This window comes from Macrobrachium nipponense, chromosome 19 (genome assembly GCF_015104395.2).
Source record: "Macrobrachium nipponense isolate FS-2020 chromosome 19, ASM1510439v2, whole genome shotgun sequence".
Classification (NCBI taxonomy): domain Eukaryota; kingdom Metazoa; phylum Arthropoda; class Malacostraca; order Decapoda; family Palaemonidae; genus Macrobrachium; species Macrobrachium nipponense.
This window is the reverse complement of record NC_061088.1, coordinates 32,223,341-32,243,871: the sequence shown is the minus strand read 5'-3', so window position 1 is coordinate 32,243,871 and position 20,531 is coordinate 32,223,341. Positions and strand designations below refer to the sequence as shown.

The 20,531-nt window shown below is 40.9% G+C and overlaps 1 protein-coding gene across 1 annotated transcript in view; it reads right to left on the bottom strand.

Moving 5' to 3' along the window:
• The window catches only part of LOC135215765 (E3 ubiquitin-protein ligase RNF146-like), a 56,107-nt gene extending 41,760 nt beyond the window's left edge, over positions 1-14,347 (bottom strand). Inside the window, exon 1 of the mRNA XM_064250720.1 lies at positions 14,081-14,347. Coding sequence (XP_064106790.1) covers positions 14,081-14,150 — 70 coding nt within the window. The 5' untranslated portion in view covers positions 14,151-14,347. The remainder of the gene's footprint in view (positions 1-14,080) is intronic.
• Between the last annotated feature and the right edge of the window lie 6,184 nt (positions 14,348-20,531).

Below are 20,531 nucleotides of genomic sequence, written 5' to 3'. Positions count from 1 at the left end.
TCAGGTGACCGACCAGTTGACCAGTCAGACGAATCAAGGACAGCAAGGCTGTACCCTGAAGACCATAAGGCACTATTCTTCGCTGAAGGATGAGTGTCTGGACTGCCTGGGCGATTCAATCTAAGCAAACCTTGGGGTGTATCAACGCAACCCAACGTCGTCAGCGAATCAACTCCTGACTCGAGCTTCTGGTGCCAGGAGAAAGGAGCGAGGAGCAAAAAGGCGATTCAGTCCCGAAGGAAGAATGCCTGACAGTCCAACCTGGTCTCATGTTACACGATCATCGGGGGTGTATAAACGCAACCGACTTCGTCAACAAGAAACTCAGGGCTACTATATGTCGCCTGATCTCGCACGAGTGTCTGACTCCGAGAAAACAGGTGAGACAAAAAGTAGATGGGTGAGCGAGGTTCGAGATTCCACAGAACTCAAAGATCGTGAAGGGCTTTGTTGTTTGACAGACGCAAATCTCTGAGCCCAAAGGCCGTCAACAACATATTTGCGTATTCTTTAATAGTTGTGACTGCCAGCTTATCCCATTCTTCAGACGGAAATGGAAGACGGTAATCTTATTCCTGTCAACATCTCGATAGCCTGAACGTAGTCAAGACTCAGAGCGGAGAGGTTATAGGTACCTTTCGAGTTAGAGTAGACCGACTCTCTCGGAAAAGGTCCTTGGAAAGTGAACTAGGAAGTATGTGACCTCTGTGAATCCAGGATCCTGAAGGCCAATCATGGGGCGATCAGCGTCATTGTCGCTCCCTGTGACGTCATAAATCCTCTTATTACATTTCCTAAGCAATTGAAAAAGGGGAAAAGAGACTAAATATCCATCGCCGTTCAATATCATAGGATGGCGTTAATGGTACCGATCCCGGATCGAGAATAAGGGAGCAGAGAAGAAGAAGCCTCTTCGTCCTCAACATATCGAAGAGAAGAATGAAAGGGCGTCCCTAAAGTCTCCACAACTCTCAACTTACTTCTAAAGAAAGATTCCACTCGGAAGTCAATAGTTGCTGCCGTCGATCGAGACGATTCGTACGGACTTTTGCAATCCGGTAAACGAACCTCTAGAGGATCGTTACATTCTACGCCTGTTGTTATAATAGGCTTTCTCGTAAACTCGAACAGGGACCGAGAGAAGATACTTCTTAAGATATGGGAGAGAGCTGTGGAATATCAGAGTTGATCTGGACCACTGGTTCCCAAAACTCGTTACGAGGACTGGAGGGACTACCGAATCGCTTTTACTTCTTTCAGATTAAGATCCAGGACATCTGAAAACCCTATCCAGATGTCCGGCACCTTCTTTCTATCACCTCAGGTGATAAACGCACTGAGAGATGTTCAGAATCATTCCTAGATCTTGAATAATATTTCAGTTTCCCGGTAGGAAAAAACTGTGGTCTGAATTGCAGTCTATTCGGGGAAACAAACTTCTTCAGGAAGGAAATGGTCCCCAGCAAGCTCATCCATTCCCTCCCCGAGTATGCTTACTTCCCTAATAAGGCTGCGCTTTGCCTAAGCAGGAGAGCATATAAAAGTGCAATGTTGCGGTAGACTCGTAGTTCTATACCGTGCGGTAACGAGCACCGAAAGGATTAAGAGATAACTCTGTTGAACATAGTAAGGCAAAACGCGAATGCAACGTTTATTCATTCACGTAAGAAATCCCCTCAATCTTAGGCTAAAGTCCGTGATTGTAGGGCAGAGTTACAGTTAGTCAGTCAATCCAGCAGGAGAGACGTAACCGCCAGCACAGAGATACGGTTAGTCAGTCAATCCCGCAGGAGAGAGAGACGTAACCTACGGCGGATGACAGCGCCCGATCTGTTACTGGCTCGGTTGGACTGGAAGACAGACAGACACAGCGTGACAGCAGCAGCCAGCAGCTTACGAACGTCGTCTCTTAACTTTATGTCTGGGTTGCCAGCTACCCTATTCTACGAAGAAATAGGCCCGTTATTTTTTGAGCCGAAAGACTCTCAAGCTGGTATATTTAAGCGAAACAGAAAACGCTAAATATATAGATGCGTTTGTGTCGTCAGAACACTACCATACAACGGTAAAAGATAAATCGGAAACTCCTGGAAGGCTGCAGGGAGTAACGATTAAATGTCCTTAAAATAGACAATAGACCTCTCGGTTGCCATCCGGAAGAGAGGTAACTACAGCAAGCGTATATGACTTGAACCAACCAGAAGTAAAATAACGCAAGGCAAAATATGAAATTATATCACAATAAAGTTTGTTCATACTTACCTGGCAGACATATATATAGCTGAATTCGGAAATACAGCTACATACATATCTGACAGGCAAGTTTCATGAACAAAACTTAAGAGAATCGAAGCAGTCAGCTCAAGCTTCTTATGTTACTGGACATAAGCGTTCATTGACGTAGTCTACAAGTCTATTTCTTGTACGAGTCTGCGAATGACGAATGAGAGCTCTTCCGAATCTTGTCAATAAGAGCTTATTCGCTTACGCAATATCAAGTTAATGAGATGTTTGTCAATGAGAACTAACCCATTTACGGGACAAAGAGATATTTGTCAATGAGGGGATACCCACTTACTTGACAAAACGAAAGTATATTGTCAATGGGGGAAAGTCACTGAATTGACAAAACGTAATCCAGGGAATCAAGCATTTAATTTTTTTTTCGATTCCCGTCTCAATCGAGGAAGGGGCAAGAATCCTGTTAAGAGACTGGGCTTACGGCAGGTAGAACGACGATGTTCAATTCGGCAGCGTAGTCCCGACTAGAAACTAACAAAAATCTATCATCTGAAAAACCCTTTCAGATGGGCTAAAAAGCTTGCAAAATTATCCTGGGAAGAGGAAGAAACTCTCCAACCAGCTTCCTCTCCCGTATCACAACTAATGCCTGCTAAAGCTTAAAATTTATTGGCGCAGTATGGCAAAGGAAGTCCTGTCTTGCGCTTTCCTGAAGAGCGTCCTTTTGATGAGTGCCTTTGCAAGAATCCCACTGAACGTTGCCGAGAGTCCTGACGTGCAGGACATCGAGCCTTACATAACCCGTAACTGCCTTATCGCAAAGTCTTGACTGCGGTAGTGGCAACTTAAATTTATTGGCCGAATGGCAAAGGTTGCGGTAGAGCAAACGAGATCTTCCCTTGAGCTTTCCTTAACTCCATCCACCTATGCGAAAAGCAATATTAATTGACAGAGACCTCTTGAATTCACGAAACCCGATGTCTTGCTGGGAGTTTCGAAGAAGAAGTTGTCTGTTCACTTTAAACTTCCTCCGAAGCACTGCCTACTTCACATTCTTTGCAGGTGAGGTAGAAGGTATCACCGGAGGTAGAGGTAAACATTCTTTAGGCCCATATCTGAAACAAGAGCTTGAAGAGTTCAACAGAAACGTTCAGCCAGGCGACACACCTGGCGTGCGCTGGTGCACGCTCGGCGTCCACTGGCGCGCGCTCGGCGTCCACTGGAACGCGCTCGGCCGTCCACTGGAGCGCGCTTGGCGTCCACTGGAGCGCGCTCGGGCGGTCCACTGGCGCGCACTTGGCGTGCACCCGCGCTGCGCCTGGAGTCCATCCGAGCGTCCCGGGCGTCCGCTCTCAAAAGCTTCCTGCTACTATGACTTCTTTTACGTATTTCTCGGTGGAAAGACGGACAAGAGTTCAGGCGACGTTCGCCTTCTTACTTCTCACTGAAACGCATAACGAGAGAGAGGAGAGGACGTGGAAGCGTCCTCTTCTATAAAGCTTCTATTTAGAGGGCGCGAGTCCTTCCGAAAGCTCCAACCCCTGCATGGGGAGGACGCTTCGGAGGACGAGAAGCAATCTTTCAGGATTCGTGCACGCGCACGCACTTTGGCAGTCTGGGATTTTCATCAGAAACTGCCGAAGGCACGCCAGATCGGTGGGGGTTCCTTGTAACCCTCCTTAGGCTTTCGACATGCTCCCTCCCCGGGTCCTGGGAGTCAAGCAGAGGTCCCGGCCTAGAGGCGAAACGAGGCCGATCTGACGCACCCTCCACTACACAAGGGGTATCACTGCACTTCTGCACTTCACTTTTACTCTCTAAAGCAAGCACTTTCGATTCTAAGATACGAATCGAAAGAGTATCAGAGAAAGGGTAATTCCTCTACAGACACTGCTTAGGGCCCGAAGGCAACACTGCAGGGTTAGGAGTAACAATTACAGAAGTAGCACTTCACAGCAATGAAGGAGAGCGAGCACCTCTCGTAGACATATTCATAGACCCGTAGGCCATACTACAGGGTTAGGCAAAATAAAGTCTACAGGAAGGTTAGCAGGTTCACTACCTGACTTTTGTTACTGATTAATTGCGTACATACGAATCATACGTCTTCCTTACGGAATTAGACATGTTTACTGATTAATTGCGTACATACGAATCATACGTCTTCCTTACGGAATAGACAAAGTCTCACACTCCTTACATGACAAATCTCAACAAAGAAGCAAGACCCCTACCCCTCGTACATACCAAGTGCGGATCTACCGAAGCTTTCGGTAGCCACACCCTATCTTTGCAGACAACCCCGTCTGAAACTAGCCTAACTAGATTCAGATATTTTATGCAAAAATGAATCAAATTCAAATCAATTTAAGATAGCGTATGCCTAGCCACAAATCCCACAAATCCAAGTAAATAAATCAAAAGACAATTAGGATACTTAGCGGCAATGAAGTTTCCAAAATCCTAAGACGGAGGTACTGAAAACAGGTGTTTTCAGCACCAGCGACAGAAAAATTATGAATAGAAAATGGGAATGGTTCCTGATACCCGCCTCCCAGCGGCGGGAATGGGTACTAACCACCTGGCCGACCACTGCGTGTGTCGGAAGTTTTTAAAATTCTGTCGGACTTCAGAAAATACAGCTATATATATATCTGACAGGTAAGTTTCATGAACAAAATACACCTTTTGTGATAAACTATTAAAAAATCAGGTATAAACACTTTAATGGGTTTTTCTTGAGTTTTAACAAACAAAATAACAGTTTAAAGCATTTTAATAGGGATTCTAGCTATTGACAGTGGGGTCTGGTACACATTCCCCCGCAACTACGGGGGAACACTGTAAATCCTTAAGCATACCATTCAAAAGATTGAAGTTTCATCAACAAAATGAGATATATGAAACCACCACAAAAACAATACGTATTTGCTTAGGTATACATTTATGTAATGTTTACTGATATTATGTACTCAAGACTGTAATTGTATTCAGCACAATAAAAGAACATTTTGTTGCCTATACCAGTGAAAGTATGAGACTTCTTATTCCTGGGGTCATGTTTTGAACTGAATTGCATTTTTATCTTGTAGTCGGTGGTTTTATCCTAACTCTCATCTTAACTGAAACTCAACAGTGCTTATCTGATTGCAATTATACACATTTTGTTCTTATTCACTCCAAATTCCATGAAATACGCAAGAGTTCACAGCAAAACCATAGTGGGAATAATTTTTCAGCCTTATTGTATATATGGCTGCCAAAAATATCCGCGAGCAGACAACGCATTAGTGAACTGTTCATGACAAAAATGTTGTATTTTGTGCTAGCACTTCTTATTTATTTAAGTCCATATTACTATTTTGACTTTTTTTATTTTTAATAATTATGGCTGAAATAAATGTACTCTATAATGATTGCATGCTAGGACTAGAGTCCCGAAGTGTGACGCAATCAATACGTCTCTGGCCACTTGTCTGTTTTCGCTCTGCAAGAAAATAATGGGGCTGACTTTTCTGTGTTATAACTATAAAGTAAACATAAAACACTGAGTTATTACACAGCTCTCACATCAAACAGAAGTTTTTAGGTAAGTTTTCCTCAGTAAGTTACACTTATAGAAGCTACTGTCATGTGACGAAGAACAAAATAGACGTGTGAGGCAACAAGAGTGAAAATTTTCTGTATTCACTGAGTAAGAATGGATCATAGAGAAACAGGAAAGTAAAGAGATTTAACCTGTACGTATTGCATTTATCACTTTTTTAGTTAGTATTTTTTAGTCCTTGCATGCATGCGCAGATACAGACGTCAGTCTGTAGGCTAGTTGACTCAGTGAGAGACAGAGTTCTCTCAACTTAGTTTTTTTCACAAGTTTTTACATATTTTTTTTTCTTGGAACCAATAGGTAAGCATTTCCTCACTTAATGACTTTATAACTAAGAATTCTATACACTATTTCTGTAACTCTAGGTAACTACTTTTTTTATACGCTCATGCGGCCCTTTGTTGTAAAATTACCTTCACATTTTATATACGTAATATTATATAATACTTATTTTTCTTAATATATTTAGGTCTAAATACTAACTTCCCTATACGTACTATTAAGGATTTCAAGGTTGATTCAAATCTGGGTCTTTTAACTTATGGCGATAAAACTTTGCTGTGGGTCCGGGCCAGGCGATCACATAGACTCCGACACCATGGCCGCAGAATGCATTGGCAAATGGAATTTATAAAATGTATTATGAGATCAAATTATAATTGGAATAAGATATTTATTGGAAATTCATAAATTTTTATTCTAAGTATTCAAAATCTTCACTTTTAATCTTACAAAAATTTATCCTAGAGGTCTTCACTTAACCTAGGGTCTAGGTATCTAGCACACTGGCACCCCCAAAAATTTGCTAGGTTTCTCCCAGCCACATCTTGTTAGCAAACATCAAGATGGTATTAATCATCTACAATTAAGGTGTTTTAAGTCAAAATTTCGGGATCGGTGGCTGCTAAGTCACTGCTCGGTCATTTACCCTACTTAGATCTCTACTGTTAGGTATACTAAGTGTTCCTACTATACCTAGTAGGTACTCAGCCACCCCAAATCACCAGTTCCCAACAAAAGTTCATCCTCATTACCTACTACCATTGCTAGACTTAGGGTAGAGGGGGAACTTTAGACATAGCTAGGTACTAGGAATAGCCTTAGCTAAGGGAAACAACCGAGTGGACTAGCTGATCCAGTCTTGGCCGCTTGTTGGTCCACCCTCCGAAAAAGTACTTTAACACATCCTGACACCGGAGATGGGCATCGATCATGAGTCATCGGTGGTGGGAGCAACACCTTGAGACCTCTAGTCTCTTTTCGAAGTAAGCAAAAGGGTAGATCTATATTACTAGGGTAAACAACCGAGTGGACTGGCCAACTCACCGACTACAGCGGTTTTGGCCACCCTCCGAAAAAGTACTATAACAGGTCCTGACACCGGAGATGGTCATCAGTCATGAGTTATTGGTGGTGATAACAGGAGCTCAAGACCTCTACTCTCCTTTCGAAGTAAGTATTTTCTCCAAAGGTAGAAATTAAGACCATATTTTAAGATTTAAACAGAGGGTAATGAAAAGTGTGACCAACGCAGTGCACACTACCCTAAAACGCTTTTGAAGTTTTTACATACAGCTCCAATATTTCGAAGATTGACGCCATCTCGATGTTTGCAGACACTTGTACCCATAGACACTGGGGCCCTTTCATCACAACAATCGTAAACCCGACCTCTAACCAGTACTTATTTGTACTTATTCAAGAAGACTACGGCATTCTTTGCGGCATTTTGCGCTCTTCAATTGTTTATCAGTGCTGTCAATTGGTATGTGTTTACCCTCCAAATTGGGTATAAGACTTACACAAAACAGGGGAAATAAGTGAAATTAGCGTATCTATTTGTAGTATATGTACATATTACAGCAATTTTATCATTACTGCATTACTATGACAAATAGAATTCATGGAAACAATTTGTAAATGCATCGGCGTATGTAGTAGTAGTAGTTATGGGTCGAGGCAATGCCTTTGCAACGGCGCCTCTTAGTCTTGGGTATTTTTTTTTTTTTTTATTTGTTTTTTTTTATTTATTTTTGTTTAGCTTCTTCCTTTTTTTTTGTTCTCCTTTTTTTTCCTTTTTTTTTTCCACATCAAAGTATATGGTTTCTTTTCTTATTTCGTTGTTACCTGAAAATAGAAATTTTCCCACTACGTCACTTTCCTTCTCTTCATAGGGTTGTTGTAGCCCTATTGCTTTAACCCGTTCCTCTATATATGTATCACAATATAAAAGGAAATGAAATATGTCTTCTACTGCATCATTGCAAAAAGGACAACAGGTGTTCTCCTTCTGGTGCCTTTTTGCTATATTTAAATTAAGAGAGTTGGTTCTGGCTTTGAAGAGAAGGACTGAACCCATAGAGTTGTCATAAATTTCTTCATCTTTTATTTCTCTTTTCCACGTTTTATATATGTTCACAGTCACTTTATTTTCCAACTCTTCTTTCCACCTCTCTGTGTCCCATATTCTGGCTTTGTCCTTTATTTCTGTTCTGGACATTCCTTCTAATTTTCTTAAATTTATTTTAACTTCATGCATGTACTTTTCCACAGTTTTCCACCATTTTCTTTCCTTTTCTTGCATATCTGTAATTATTTTCTTCAGTATCTCTTTCCGTCCATTTAAAGTATTATTTACATAGCTTATCTTCCCATTCATAATTCTACTTTTCATTGAAGAAGCTCCTATCTCCCCCCATAATGTGGCTACTACTGTACTTCTACATGCCCCTAATATTTTCCTATATACCCCATTCTCTATTCTTTGTAATTTTTCTATTTCTGCGTCTGTTAGATTAACCACATTGGTTCCGTATAAGATTGATGGTAGAGCTATGTTTTTCCAGAATGTTTTCCCTATTAGAACTTTGTTGCAGCTTTTTTCTATCACGGAGTAGGTTAGGTTGGCTAACTTCTGTGCTTTATTCAACATTTCTTTTTTCTGTAGCTTAAACAGATTTTCTAGAGTCATTTATCTTTATTCCTAAATATGTAATGTTCTCCCTCACCTTTATGTTCTCTATCTCTTCTGGTTTATCTTTCATGTTGAAAATAATGATGCTGCTCTCTTTATTTATTTCTAGCCCACATTTGTTCCCTATATCTATTAAAATCTTTATGTTTATTCTTGCGTCTTCTATATTACTTGCTAGAACTAATCCATCGTCGGCGAAGAAAAGTGTCCCTATCTTTACTAGTTCATTTTCAAATCCTGTCCCTTCCTCCTCCATTTTCTTAATTATTAAATATGTCATTAGTTTGAAAAGTGAAGTAGAGCCTGTGCAACCTTGCCTAATCCCACTTGTAATTCCCATTTTCCTGTTCTACTCCCTCCCCTAGGTCTATTATTGTGCTATCCCCTTCATATATGTTAACTACTGCCTCTATGATTTTTGGATGTATTTTGAACTGTTTCATAACTTCAATCATGACTTCTCGTTTTACCGAGTCAAATGCTTTACTGTAATCGATAGCTATTACTATTAATGGTTTTCTATCCTGTAGCTCTCTTCTACACCATATTGTAGTGTAAGGATGTTATCTTCTATCCTACTCCCTCCTGTAAATCCTGCTTGGCATTCGTGATCTTGTTCATTCAGTCTGAGGTGTGCTTCTATTCGTCTTTTATCAGCATCATGAATACTTTGTATGATATATTTAATAAGCTATAGGCCTTAAATCCTTAGCCCTTGGTTTCCTTTTCTTTTCTATCATTTTTGTTCTAGATTTCTTCCAAGATTCAGGCTTTTCTTTGATTTCTAGTTCTTTGTTGTAACACCTAACTAGTACTTCTATACATGTTTTGCTCTTCATTAAAGCTTTGTAAAGCTCTGGTTTGATTCCATCTGGGCCTGCAGCTTTTTTAGCTTTGAGCTTACTTAGACAGCTATGACTTTTTCCTTGGTTATCACAGGCTCTTGCATTGGGATTATCTTCCTTTTGCATTCCATCACTAGGTCCATGTGTTCTCTTAGTACTTCTGGGAATCTATAGTCTCCAATTCTTATGATATCACTTCTGCTGCCAATTCATTTTCATATTCCATCCTTTCTCTTCGTTCCAGATTTCCTTTATTTTATTTTCGTGTTTGCTGTAAATGGTTCTCCAATAATTCACTAATTCTTCCTTTGTTTCAGCCTCATTTAGCTTGCTTCCCTGTTCATTATATAAGTGTATAGTTTCTTTTTTGGCTTTTTGCTTATTTCTTAACTTACCAATATTTTCCCAGAGCTCTTTGTTTTTGTTTCTTTTTATTTCTTCTGTTATTTTCTTTTCATATATTGTTATCTTTTCTCTTATTAATATCTGCACTTCTTTTTTCTTTTGTATATATTTCTTCTCTAGACTTTCTTTTACGACATTATCTCTCTCATTCCTTTTCTTCCTATTCAGCTCCTTCCTTTCCTTTATACCTTTTCTTACTTCACTGAACCAGGGTTGCTCTTCTACTTTCTCCTCTACTAGCAACTTTCTCCTGTATGTTCTCATTAGCTTGTCTTCTGCTACTTCTTTTATTGATAAGTCCATATCTGTGATTCTGTCAATGTCTTTATCTATTAGGATCTCTTCTAATTTTTTAATAAAGTCATTTAGGTTGTCTTCATCTGTTTTGAAGTATTTTACTTTCCCCCATTTACCCTTGTTGAGATTCTTGTTCTGTCCTTTGAATGTTAAGTGAATGGTAATTAGGTTATGGTCTGAGATATCAAATTCCTTTTTGTCTTCATCAATTACCATCTCCTCAAAATTTTTGTATAACTTCTCATCGACTAAAGCAAAATCTATTACGCTTTTCATCTGCATTCTCTCCCATGTGTATACTCCAGTGCATCTGTCTTCTGCGTTAAGTAGTATTAGCCTATGTTCATTCATCCATTCTAATATTATTTCCCCGTTTCTGTCTGTATTCTGGTGGCCTAAGAAACCTATATGGCCATTGAAATCTCCTAAAATCAGTAATGATTCTTGGTCGTTTATGTTTTTCATTATGTTTTCGCATTCTAGTTTTATTGCTTTATCTCTATTTTTATCCTCCTCTGTATTTCCTACTGATAGGTATAACAATAAAATATGGATAGTATTATTGTATATTTTGCATTTAGCATATAGTAGGTCTTTGCTAATAGTCTCCACCTTGTTTAACTCTGTGCTATCACTGTCTCTATAGCATCATTAACCCTCCCCCTTTTTTGTCTTTCATCTCCCTCATATTTTCTCATTTTATTTATACCTTTACTTAATGCTAACTTGTCTAGTTTCTGGTGAGTTTCAGTTAAACAAAATATCTTATTTTCATTGTCTAAAAAACTTTCTATTTCTACTATCTTTTGTCTAGTTAAACACTGTATATTTATCATATATATTTTGAACTGTATTTCAACTTTTTTGATTTTGGCTCCTTGGTTAATGTATTATTTTCATCTCCGTTTATTACATTTCTCCTATTGCCCCATCCAGACTCTGAAAATTTTCATTTCTGATTAGTTTACCCTTTCTGATGTACCATCCCTGTTCCCCCCTTTCTTTCTTGTCTTTGAGTTCCTGTCTCAATATCTTATCCTGTTCTCTTCTTGAAGGTTAGGTCTGGTGCTATGAATATTCTGTTGTATCCTACCTCTTGTTTCCCCTTGAGAATCTTGGCTTTCCCTATTACTGCCCATTTTTCCCTTTCACTTTTCATCTTAACTAAAATAGGTCTTGGCCTAGGTTCTCTGTCTCTATCCTTGTTCCCTGTAGTACTATTATTGGGTGCCTGCATCCTACATTTCTTCCTAATCTACTTACTTCTACTATTTCAATGTCCCTTAGCCCTAGTTCCTCTTTGAACAGCTTGCTACAGGTTTCTGTGTCATTTCTAAGCCTAGTTTCATTATTTCCCTCTAAGCATTCCTTGATGTTGTAAATAACAAGATTATTTTTACGTTTTTCTTTCTCCCATAATTCCTTCACCTCTTCTCTAATCACTGGGTTAAAATCCTCACTTCTTACTCTCTGTTCAGTGTCTAAGCCTCTTTTCACTTCCTTTAGCTCCTCACTGAGTTTCATTATAACCTCTTCTAGGGCACTCATCTTGAGCACGAAAGTATCCCTCAGTGTCTTCATCTTCCTGTTCTCAGTTTTCAGATTCTTATAAGCTCCATTGCATCTTCCACAAAACCAGTTGAGGCTTTTATTTTTCTGTACTAATTTATATTCTTCCTTACTTACTTTTACGCAGCCGTTGTGAAACCAGCTGTCGCAATAATCACAAGCGATGCCATACTGATTCTTTGTTACCTGCTTCTCGCAGATCGCACAATCGTCCGGCAGAGTTTCTTCTTCCGAACCAGAGGTAATGTCTTCCTTGGGATTCTCATCCTTATGCCTATTAGTGATCCTTTCTTTAACCATTTTTGGAAATTACCTACGACCCTGTAACCACTTTCGAAACACTTAAACACTCTTAAAACACTATCCTATTCGTATGTGTGAAGCTCCACTAGATTGGTAAAGATGAGTCTTTTTGCCATCGTCTGCTCGTACTTCAGAAATAACTGTAATTTTTTAGGGTTAATTTGGTTGCAAAAAAGAGATAACAGACATGAATTAAATAAACATTTTGAGTAAAGTTAAACTAAATAATGAGTAAAGTAAACAATTAAGGGAATAAAGCTTTGCACCTCATAAAGAGTGTGGTCGTCTGTTGCTCGTAACTCTGTTTGCGGAGTGAGTGCTTAGGAACCCGGAACAGCAACATGGTTCAAATAAGTGCTGTGGAGTTTCAGTTGTGATGGCAGTAAGGGTAAAACCACCAATTAAAGGGTAAAAATGAATTCAGTTCAAACCGTGACCCCGGGAATAAAAAGTTTCATACTTTCACTAATATAGGCAACAAAATGTTGTTTTATTGTGCTGATTACAACTGCAATCTTGAGTGCTGGGAAGGCTGGGAAAGATGGTGGATTGTCTGTGGTTAGAACGGCCAGCCACACGATTGCCACCATATTGGATTTCAAAACTACCTTGAAAACATATTTTACGAAGAGCTCACATGCTTATTTTAGTTCGTATGGGGCTTTCATATATCACATTATGTTAATGAAACTTCAATCTTTTGAATGGTATGCTTAAAGTTGTAATTGTATTCTTGTTTCACCAATTAAATATCAAGTGAATAAGGCATGGCCAGCGCGATGACAATGGATCGTCTGCGGTTGTTTACCCTATTCTGCGGCGGCCTCAACTGTGGCAGTTGCAGTTTTTCTATGCAGTTTTACCTCCTGAACAAGAATTTTAAGTAATATTTATTCGGACGACTGTAATTAGCACGCAAGGGTTCGTACTAAACACAGCAAAATACATTTGACGCCCCAATTCCTGGTGGCTTTCGCATTCCCGGGGACAAACGATGCAGCCATGCGGAATACTTACTAGGGTAAAAAACCGCATGGTATAGGGGTGGGGCATGTACGATCAATGTGTACAACCTCAAGAAAAGTACATTATAACGTGCCCTGACACTGGAGTAGAGGTCTTCAGCTCCGTTTCTCACCAACAAGTCGCGACTGATGCCCATCTCCGATGTCAGGACGCGTTATAATGTACTTTTTTGGGGGTTGTTCACGTTGATTGTACATGGTCCACCCCTGTACCATGCGGTTTTTTATCCTAGTAGGTATAAAGAAATACCAGCAAAAGTACTTTTTCGGAGGGTGGATCAACAAGAGGGCAAGACTGGATCAGCTAATCCACTCGGTTGTTTCCCCTGCTAGGAATAGCCTAAGCTACTTTCCATCAGATAGGTTAATAGCTATAGGAAATAATCAAAAGGATTACCGTAATCGAAATCGTTAAAATAATATACTAGCCTACTAGGTAGATAGCCTAGTAATTTGACAGCCCACAGTTGGGTACAGCATAGGTAGTACCTACCTGGGCAACAAATGTGCTACCTAAACTAGGTAGGTACTTAGGTACCTAGTAGGTAGAAGGGATTGTGAAATTGCAAAGCGAACAAAATAGGTATGGCCTTCCAGATTTAGAAACCAGAATAGGATTACAGACTACCATGGTATTAGCTAGCTATACTGGTTACTGGCATTTTTTTTAAATTAAAATAATGCATAGGATACCTAGTAGTACCGATCTTCGTCTACCTATCGAACTAGGAGTAGCCTACTAGGTAATAGCTACCTACTACCTAGGTACTAGGCTACTACACATTGTCAGTCATTACAATACTAGCTTAGGTACCTTCATTATCTTCTGCTTTATCCTTCAGGATCTCCGTAGTAGACTCTTCTTTATTCGAAGCCTCTGCCATAGCTGAAGTCACTCACAACGTTTCGGAGTCTCAGTCACACGGCAACATTGGCCACAAAAATGGAAAGTCAATCGTTCATCGCTGTTTGGGTGATGGTTGCAACTTCCGTTCCCTTTTGTCTGTTTATTTGTCTCTTGTTCGGACCTGACTTGCTGAGGGCGCCTTCGATTGCACGCAGTTTGAAAGTTGGCTCAATACAGCATTTCTTGCTGCGCATTGTCGTTATTACTTTCCCTTTCTCTCGCATGGACACATTGCTTCTAAAATATTTTGTGATTGAATCATTATTTTATAAATCTAGTCATTTTATATTTTCTGAAAGATTGAATGGACTTCCTTAATAGATTAAGACCAAAGTAAATATTGAGTTGCGCTATCTTTAAATCCATTCGACCAGAAAACGTCTTAAAAAAACTTCCCAATTGTTTAAATCCTATTGAATTCATTGTATAGCTTGCATGTTTAGATTTTCCGTTTATAACTAAATAATCTAAGCGAAAAAATTAGTTGTATCACGAAAAATATTAGATTAGTTAATTCGTTTTCAACACTGCTTTTAATTACGATACGAATAAAACTGTCTTTTATTATTATTTCCTTGGCATTGATACCTTGATCATGTTTCTGATATGAGTTAACAGCTGTACAAATTTTTCATATTTTCACTAATAAAACCTACAGAGCAAAAGAAAACAAAATTAACGCAACAATGAATGCCCCAGTCATCTCTTCACTATAAAAGCAAGAATGAAATCCAACAACAACAAAAATTGATAATTATATAAATCAATAACACCCATACGTTGAGCATATTTCCTTCATACGACAACACAAAGGCTCATCAACATCACATTAATATCTGCACATAATGTAAACTGAATTATATACCTCTATTGAACTTCCAAGCAATTGACCCAGAAACAGCCGTCTTGACTCTTTGTATGTCTCCTCCTCCCTATTCGAAATTTCATTAAAAAAATTGCTAACCCACTATGGAGGAGTTATGGAGTTCTATTTGCCAACGTCTGTGTGTATTAGAGAGAGAGAGAGAGAGAGAGAGAGAGAGAGAGAGAGAGAGAGAGAGAGAGAGAGGGTGTAACTGCTGTATGGATAGTTAATGACTGAATTGGTAGTTAGTGGGTTCTGGGCTGTCTGCTGGTGCTGTTGATTGTTAGAGTTCTGTGTTTTTAGTGTTTTTTTCAGTCAGTCTTTGGTGAGAGCTGGTGACATTTAGTAGTGACATTTGATTTGTTATTTGGTTGTTAAGTTGGTGTTGTTTGCTTAGAGTTGTTGTGCCTGTGTTGTTGTGATTTTGTTGTTGTTGTGCAGTGGTCTTTTGTTGTGTTGTTGAGTTTTGTTGTTATGTGTGTGGTTGTGTTCCTTGGTTGGTTGCTGTGTTGTTGAATTGTAGTTGTGTTCCATTTTGTTGTTGTGGTGCTTGATTGTTGAATTGTTGGTTGTAGTCCTTGGTTGTTGTTGTGTTGTTATTGGGTTGTGGTTTTTGGTTGTTGTTGTTGGTATCTGTTACCTCGACCAGTGGACAGCACAGGATAGCCCGGAGTAACTGGATTGATTAGTAAGTACATGTGTTTTGAGAGTTTTTTTGTTTTATGTTTTGTGTAGTTGTAGGTCAATTGTCCTGCGTGTATGCTGTAGTGCGTAGAGGAAAGTGTGACTGGGGTGGATTTGGCAGCTGGATCGATTAGGTTAATGTGGGGAGGGTTTTGCCACTTGTTTTTTTTTTTTTCTAGCTTGTGATCCCGCCACATTATTTTTTGGCGCCCGAACAGGGACTGTTGGTGCGGCAGCTGCAGGGCAATTGGGGTAGTGAGTTGTTTGATTGGTGGAGAAAGTGAGGATGGAAGGGTTGAAGTAGATAGAGAGGCTGAAGGAGGAGCTGAGGTTGGCGAGGGAAGCTAAGGGAAGGTTGGAAGTGGAGAATGAGAGGTTGAGGGTAGAATGTGAGGAGCTGAAGAGTGAGTTAGAGGAAATGAGAGGAATGCTGAAAGGAGCGGAAGAGAGAATGGTTGAGAAAATGGAAGAAAAATTGGGGGTAATGATGAATGCAGTGCAAGAGATGATGCAGGAAATGATGAAGGGATTCCTGGGAGAGGGAGCTGTATGAGGTAGGCCTACTGGGTCTTGTGACGGGCCAGGAGTGGTAAAGGAAGAAAAAGAGCGAGTAGATTAGAGTACGAGTGACGAAGGTGATTCGGTTGTGATAGGTAAGGGAAAGAAGGGGAAGACACAGTGTAAGCAGGTTGAGACATACTCGGGACCAGTTGATTCCTTTAATGTACAAGAGTTGATTACAGATCAAGGGATGAGCGGGAACTGACTTGTGTCTTTTCCTGAACCCCATGCAAAGAGATACACATAACAGGGAAAACATATCGTACCTCAAATGGAACATTCCTACACCTCCCCTTTAAGATCAAAGCTCCCCATTCAAAGCAAACATAGTATATTTAAAACATAAGTATAGATTTCTCCTTTTAGTTGCGAAAATAATAAAACTGGTAAAGGTAGTAAAATATGAAGCAAAGGGAATTCAGCTATAATAAAGATAGTCCTTCGGACACAGCGCTGGAACATACATAAATGGTAAACATGACAAGAGGAACACTTATTAAACCCAAATAATCAGGATTAAAGTATATGCACAAAACTTGACATGTTTAGGGGATATTTATTAAACACAACTAAAATGAATTACTCTGTAATATAATCATCGTGCCATTGCGGAGGACGACGTACCCTAGTGCTTCTCTCCTGGGTGGGTACTGGGCCAGCCTCCCCCGAGGCGGTGGGAGTAGGTTCTCCCTCAGGTGGTGTGGGTGGTAGGGATCTCAAATGCTTGCAATTTCTTGTCGAAATTCTTCCGCTCCCGTCTAACCTTATGCGATATTGGCGGTATCTATTCTTTTCAATAACCACCCCGCTTCTATTCCAGGCTCGTGTAGTCACATCCTGGATAGCTACCCTGTGCCCTATTTGTAGGGGGGAAAGATCCTTGGCTTTCTCATTATACTTGGAAGATATTCATTGCTCAACAACGCTTCTTTCCCTCTCTCTTGTGGACAAGGTTTCCGACCAATGCTCGGTGACGAAATGATAACTTTTTAACATTGGCACCGAATCTCGAAGTTGGCGACCCATGGCCAGCTGTGCAGGAGACTTATCTATACCACGTAATGGTGTATTTCTATACTGCAATATCGCCTGAGCTACCTTGTCATTGTCTAGCCCTCCATCAGGTAGAGTATTGCCCATTAATGTTCGTTTGGCGGTGCGCACAGCAGCTTCTGCCCGCCCGTTGGACTGGGGATAGTGAGCAGACGACACTCTCATAGATACCCCCCACTTACCAAAGAAATGTCTCATTTCCATGCTCGTTAGATTCGTGCCCTCGTCCACTGATATTTCTTCAGGTGCTCCCCACTGCATAAAATATCTTCTAAAAACTGGGATCAATCTCGCGGATGTAGTTCCATTAGCGAAGAAATAAATTTCCATCCATCCAGTCAGTCGATCGGCGTAGACCATATACTGCCTCCCTGCTACTTGAAATAAATCTGCAACAGTTCTCTGAAACGGATATTCGGGAGGGGGAGTGTATATAATACTTTCCCTTTGTTGCGAAGGTGCCGCAACGTTGCAATCATGACACTGCCCTATAATTTGCCAAGTCACCCTCAATCCCAGGCCAATAAACTGCCTGTCGTGCTCTTCTGATCATGGAGTCAGTTGATTGATGACCTGAATGTAAATTGGTTGCAATGTGTAAACGTAGTGCCTCCGGAACTACCAGACGAACATGCCCCTCATCATATCCATATGTGACTAATCCTTCAATGACACTCAGTCTATCACGTACATTGAAAAAAGGTTTTAGGCAGGGCTCCACTTGAGACCTTGACGACGGCCAACCCCCTTCGCTGACACGTCGCTGCAATAGTAAATAATCAGGATCCTTCTCTGCTTCCCCCCTCATGGTAGTAATGACGTCCATAGTAATGACGTCATCCGCCAGCGATGACGTCATGGAGGCAATACAAACTTCGTTCATAAGTTCCTCCTCTTCTTCGTCTTTAACGGTAGTTTCACTGCGAATCACTGGGTATCTTGATAACGTATCGGCTGCCGAATTCTTCTTCCCCGGCAAATATCTTATGGTAAAACTATATTGCATAGTTTTCTCCTTCAACCTTAGTAGTCTCGGGTTTGCAATGTCTTTTAGGCTCCTATCCCCAAAAAGTTTTACCAAAGGTCTATGGTCCGTGATTAAAATGAAATTTGGGCATCCCAATAAAAACAATCTCGATTTCCTAAGGCACCATACTACTGCAGCCGCTTCCCCCTCAATGACGGCATAGCCGGCCTCCGCCTCCGTCAGGTGCCTGCTGCCACATAATGCCAGTTTCCACACCCCCTTACAACAAAAAGGGGCATTGAGATCCTCGCAATTGCAATATTGTTGCAATATAACAAATCCCATTCCTTCTCTGCACCAATCGGTAACAACAGCAGTGCGCCTTGTATCATAATATGTCAGTCCGTCGCCCAACATCTTGCAAATGCTGTCCTGGGCTGCAACAAAACTGTTTTGAAGGTGTTGGTCCCAATAAACTCACTTTCCGATGGGGGGATTTCTTGAGAAGATCCCTGAATGGTGCAATTTGGTTCACAAGTCCAAACCAAGATCTTATACCGTGATAGTTGGGCTTGCAGGCACGGGGAAGTTCTTAATGGCACTCATACGCTCATTAGAAGGTCTATAATTATCCCAATCAAGTTCGTACCCCACAAACTCTACCTGTCTTTGACAAAATTGGAATTTATCCGGATTCAGCGTAATACCATTATCTCCACATAATTGCAAAAAATCACAAGTATGCCAAAAGGCTCCCTCAACACTGTCGTCATATAACAACACGTCATCTATGCACTTGTACTTTCTGTGTACATCAATAATGACGTCATCGAACCTTTTCGTGTATGCATCGGGGGCCGTGCAATGACCCATAGGTGTTCGACAATACTGGTATCTCCCCCATGGTGTAATAAACGTTGTCAACTGTCGGCTCTCCTCATCTAATGGCACCTGGTGGAATCCGGCATAGGCATCAACTACAGTCTTATATGTACGAAGTGGCACACCCGAGACCATGTCAAAAGGAGCACATATGTGATGCGTTTCTCGTTTGCAATTCTTATTCAGCTCTTGATAGTCCACGGTCCTCCGTGGTTTACCATTTTTCTTTGCTACTACTACCATCCTCGCACACCAGTCCGTAGCTGTACCAGCAGGGACCTCCCTAATTACTCCTAATTTGACATCGTCGAGCTGAGCCTTAACATTGGCCTCCCAATGCTTAGGAACTGGTATAGGTGTATGACATGCATAGGGGATGGCGCCTTCCCTCAGGTGAATGTGGTGAGGGGCTCCTTACATCATCGGCAGAGGGTTTCTTGAAACGTTGAACGTAGTCTTCGCAAAACATTGCAGTAGCCAGTCCCTCAGCCTAGGGACATTCTCCTCCGTGGCAGCGTATGGCATCTCGCGCTGACGACCACCACCCCCTACCCGTGTGCGAACGTTTTCTTCAGGCGTTTGGTGGGGGTTAGTCGACGCAGAGGGTTTCCGAGTGACGTCATTCACGGTAGCGACAGTATGATGGGGAAACTTTGTATGCACTAGACCTAGTGATTTACACACTCCTAAAGACATATCAAAACGGGTAGCACCTTGCACAACGATAACACTAGTGCTCACTGATTTATCATCCAATTCTATTAGCATATCAACAGACCCATATATTCTCAATGACTTCTCCCCTGCGTGATTTACAATGACATTACACTGAGAGAGATTAGGTACCTTCAAACCCAATTTTGGTAACAAATCTACCCCTACTATACACACTTCTGCCCCTGTGTCTGGAACAGCCTCAACAACGACACACTCACATGAAAACTCATGCTTAACCTTTATTTTCACCATCGGCAGTTTCCCCACTGCCACACATAGGCCTACCTGGCGATTGTCCGCAGGTGGATAGGCAACAGTGCATGACGTAACAGATGCGTCCACAATAGGCGCCGTTTTGGCGGGCTGTTGCCCCCCTTGACGACAGAATTTAGCAAAGTGCCCCACAATACCACACTGAAAACAGTTAACATTATCAGCAGGTCATTTTCCCTGCCAATGAGAACGACCACCACACTTTTTACACCTGGTATCTGACTTACTGCTACCAGTAGGTTTCGAGCTACTACGGCCACGGCCGTGTCCCTTGTAACTATTATTAGACCTATAGCTAGCAATAATTTTACTTTCACCTTCTAACCCACTTTCAACTAGGCCTAAGCCTATCTCAT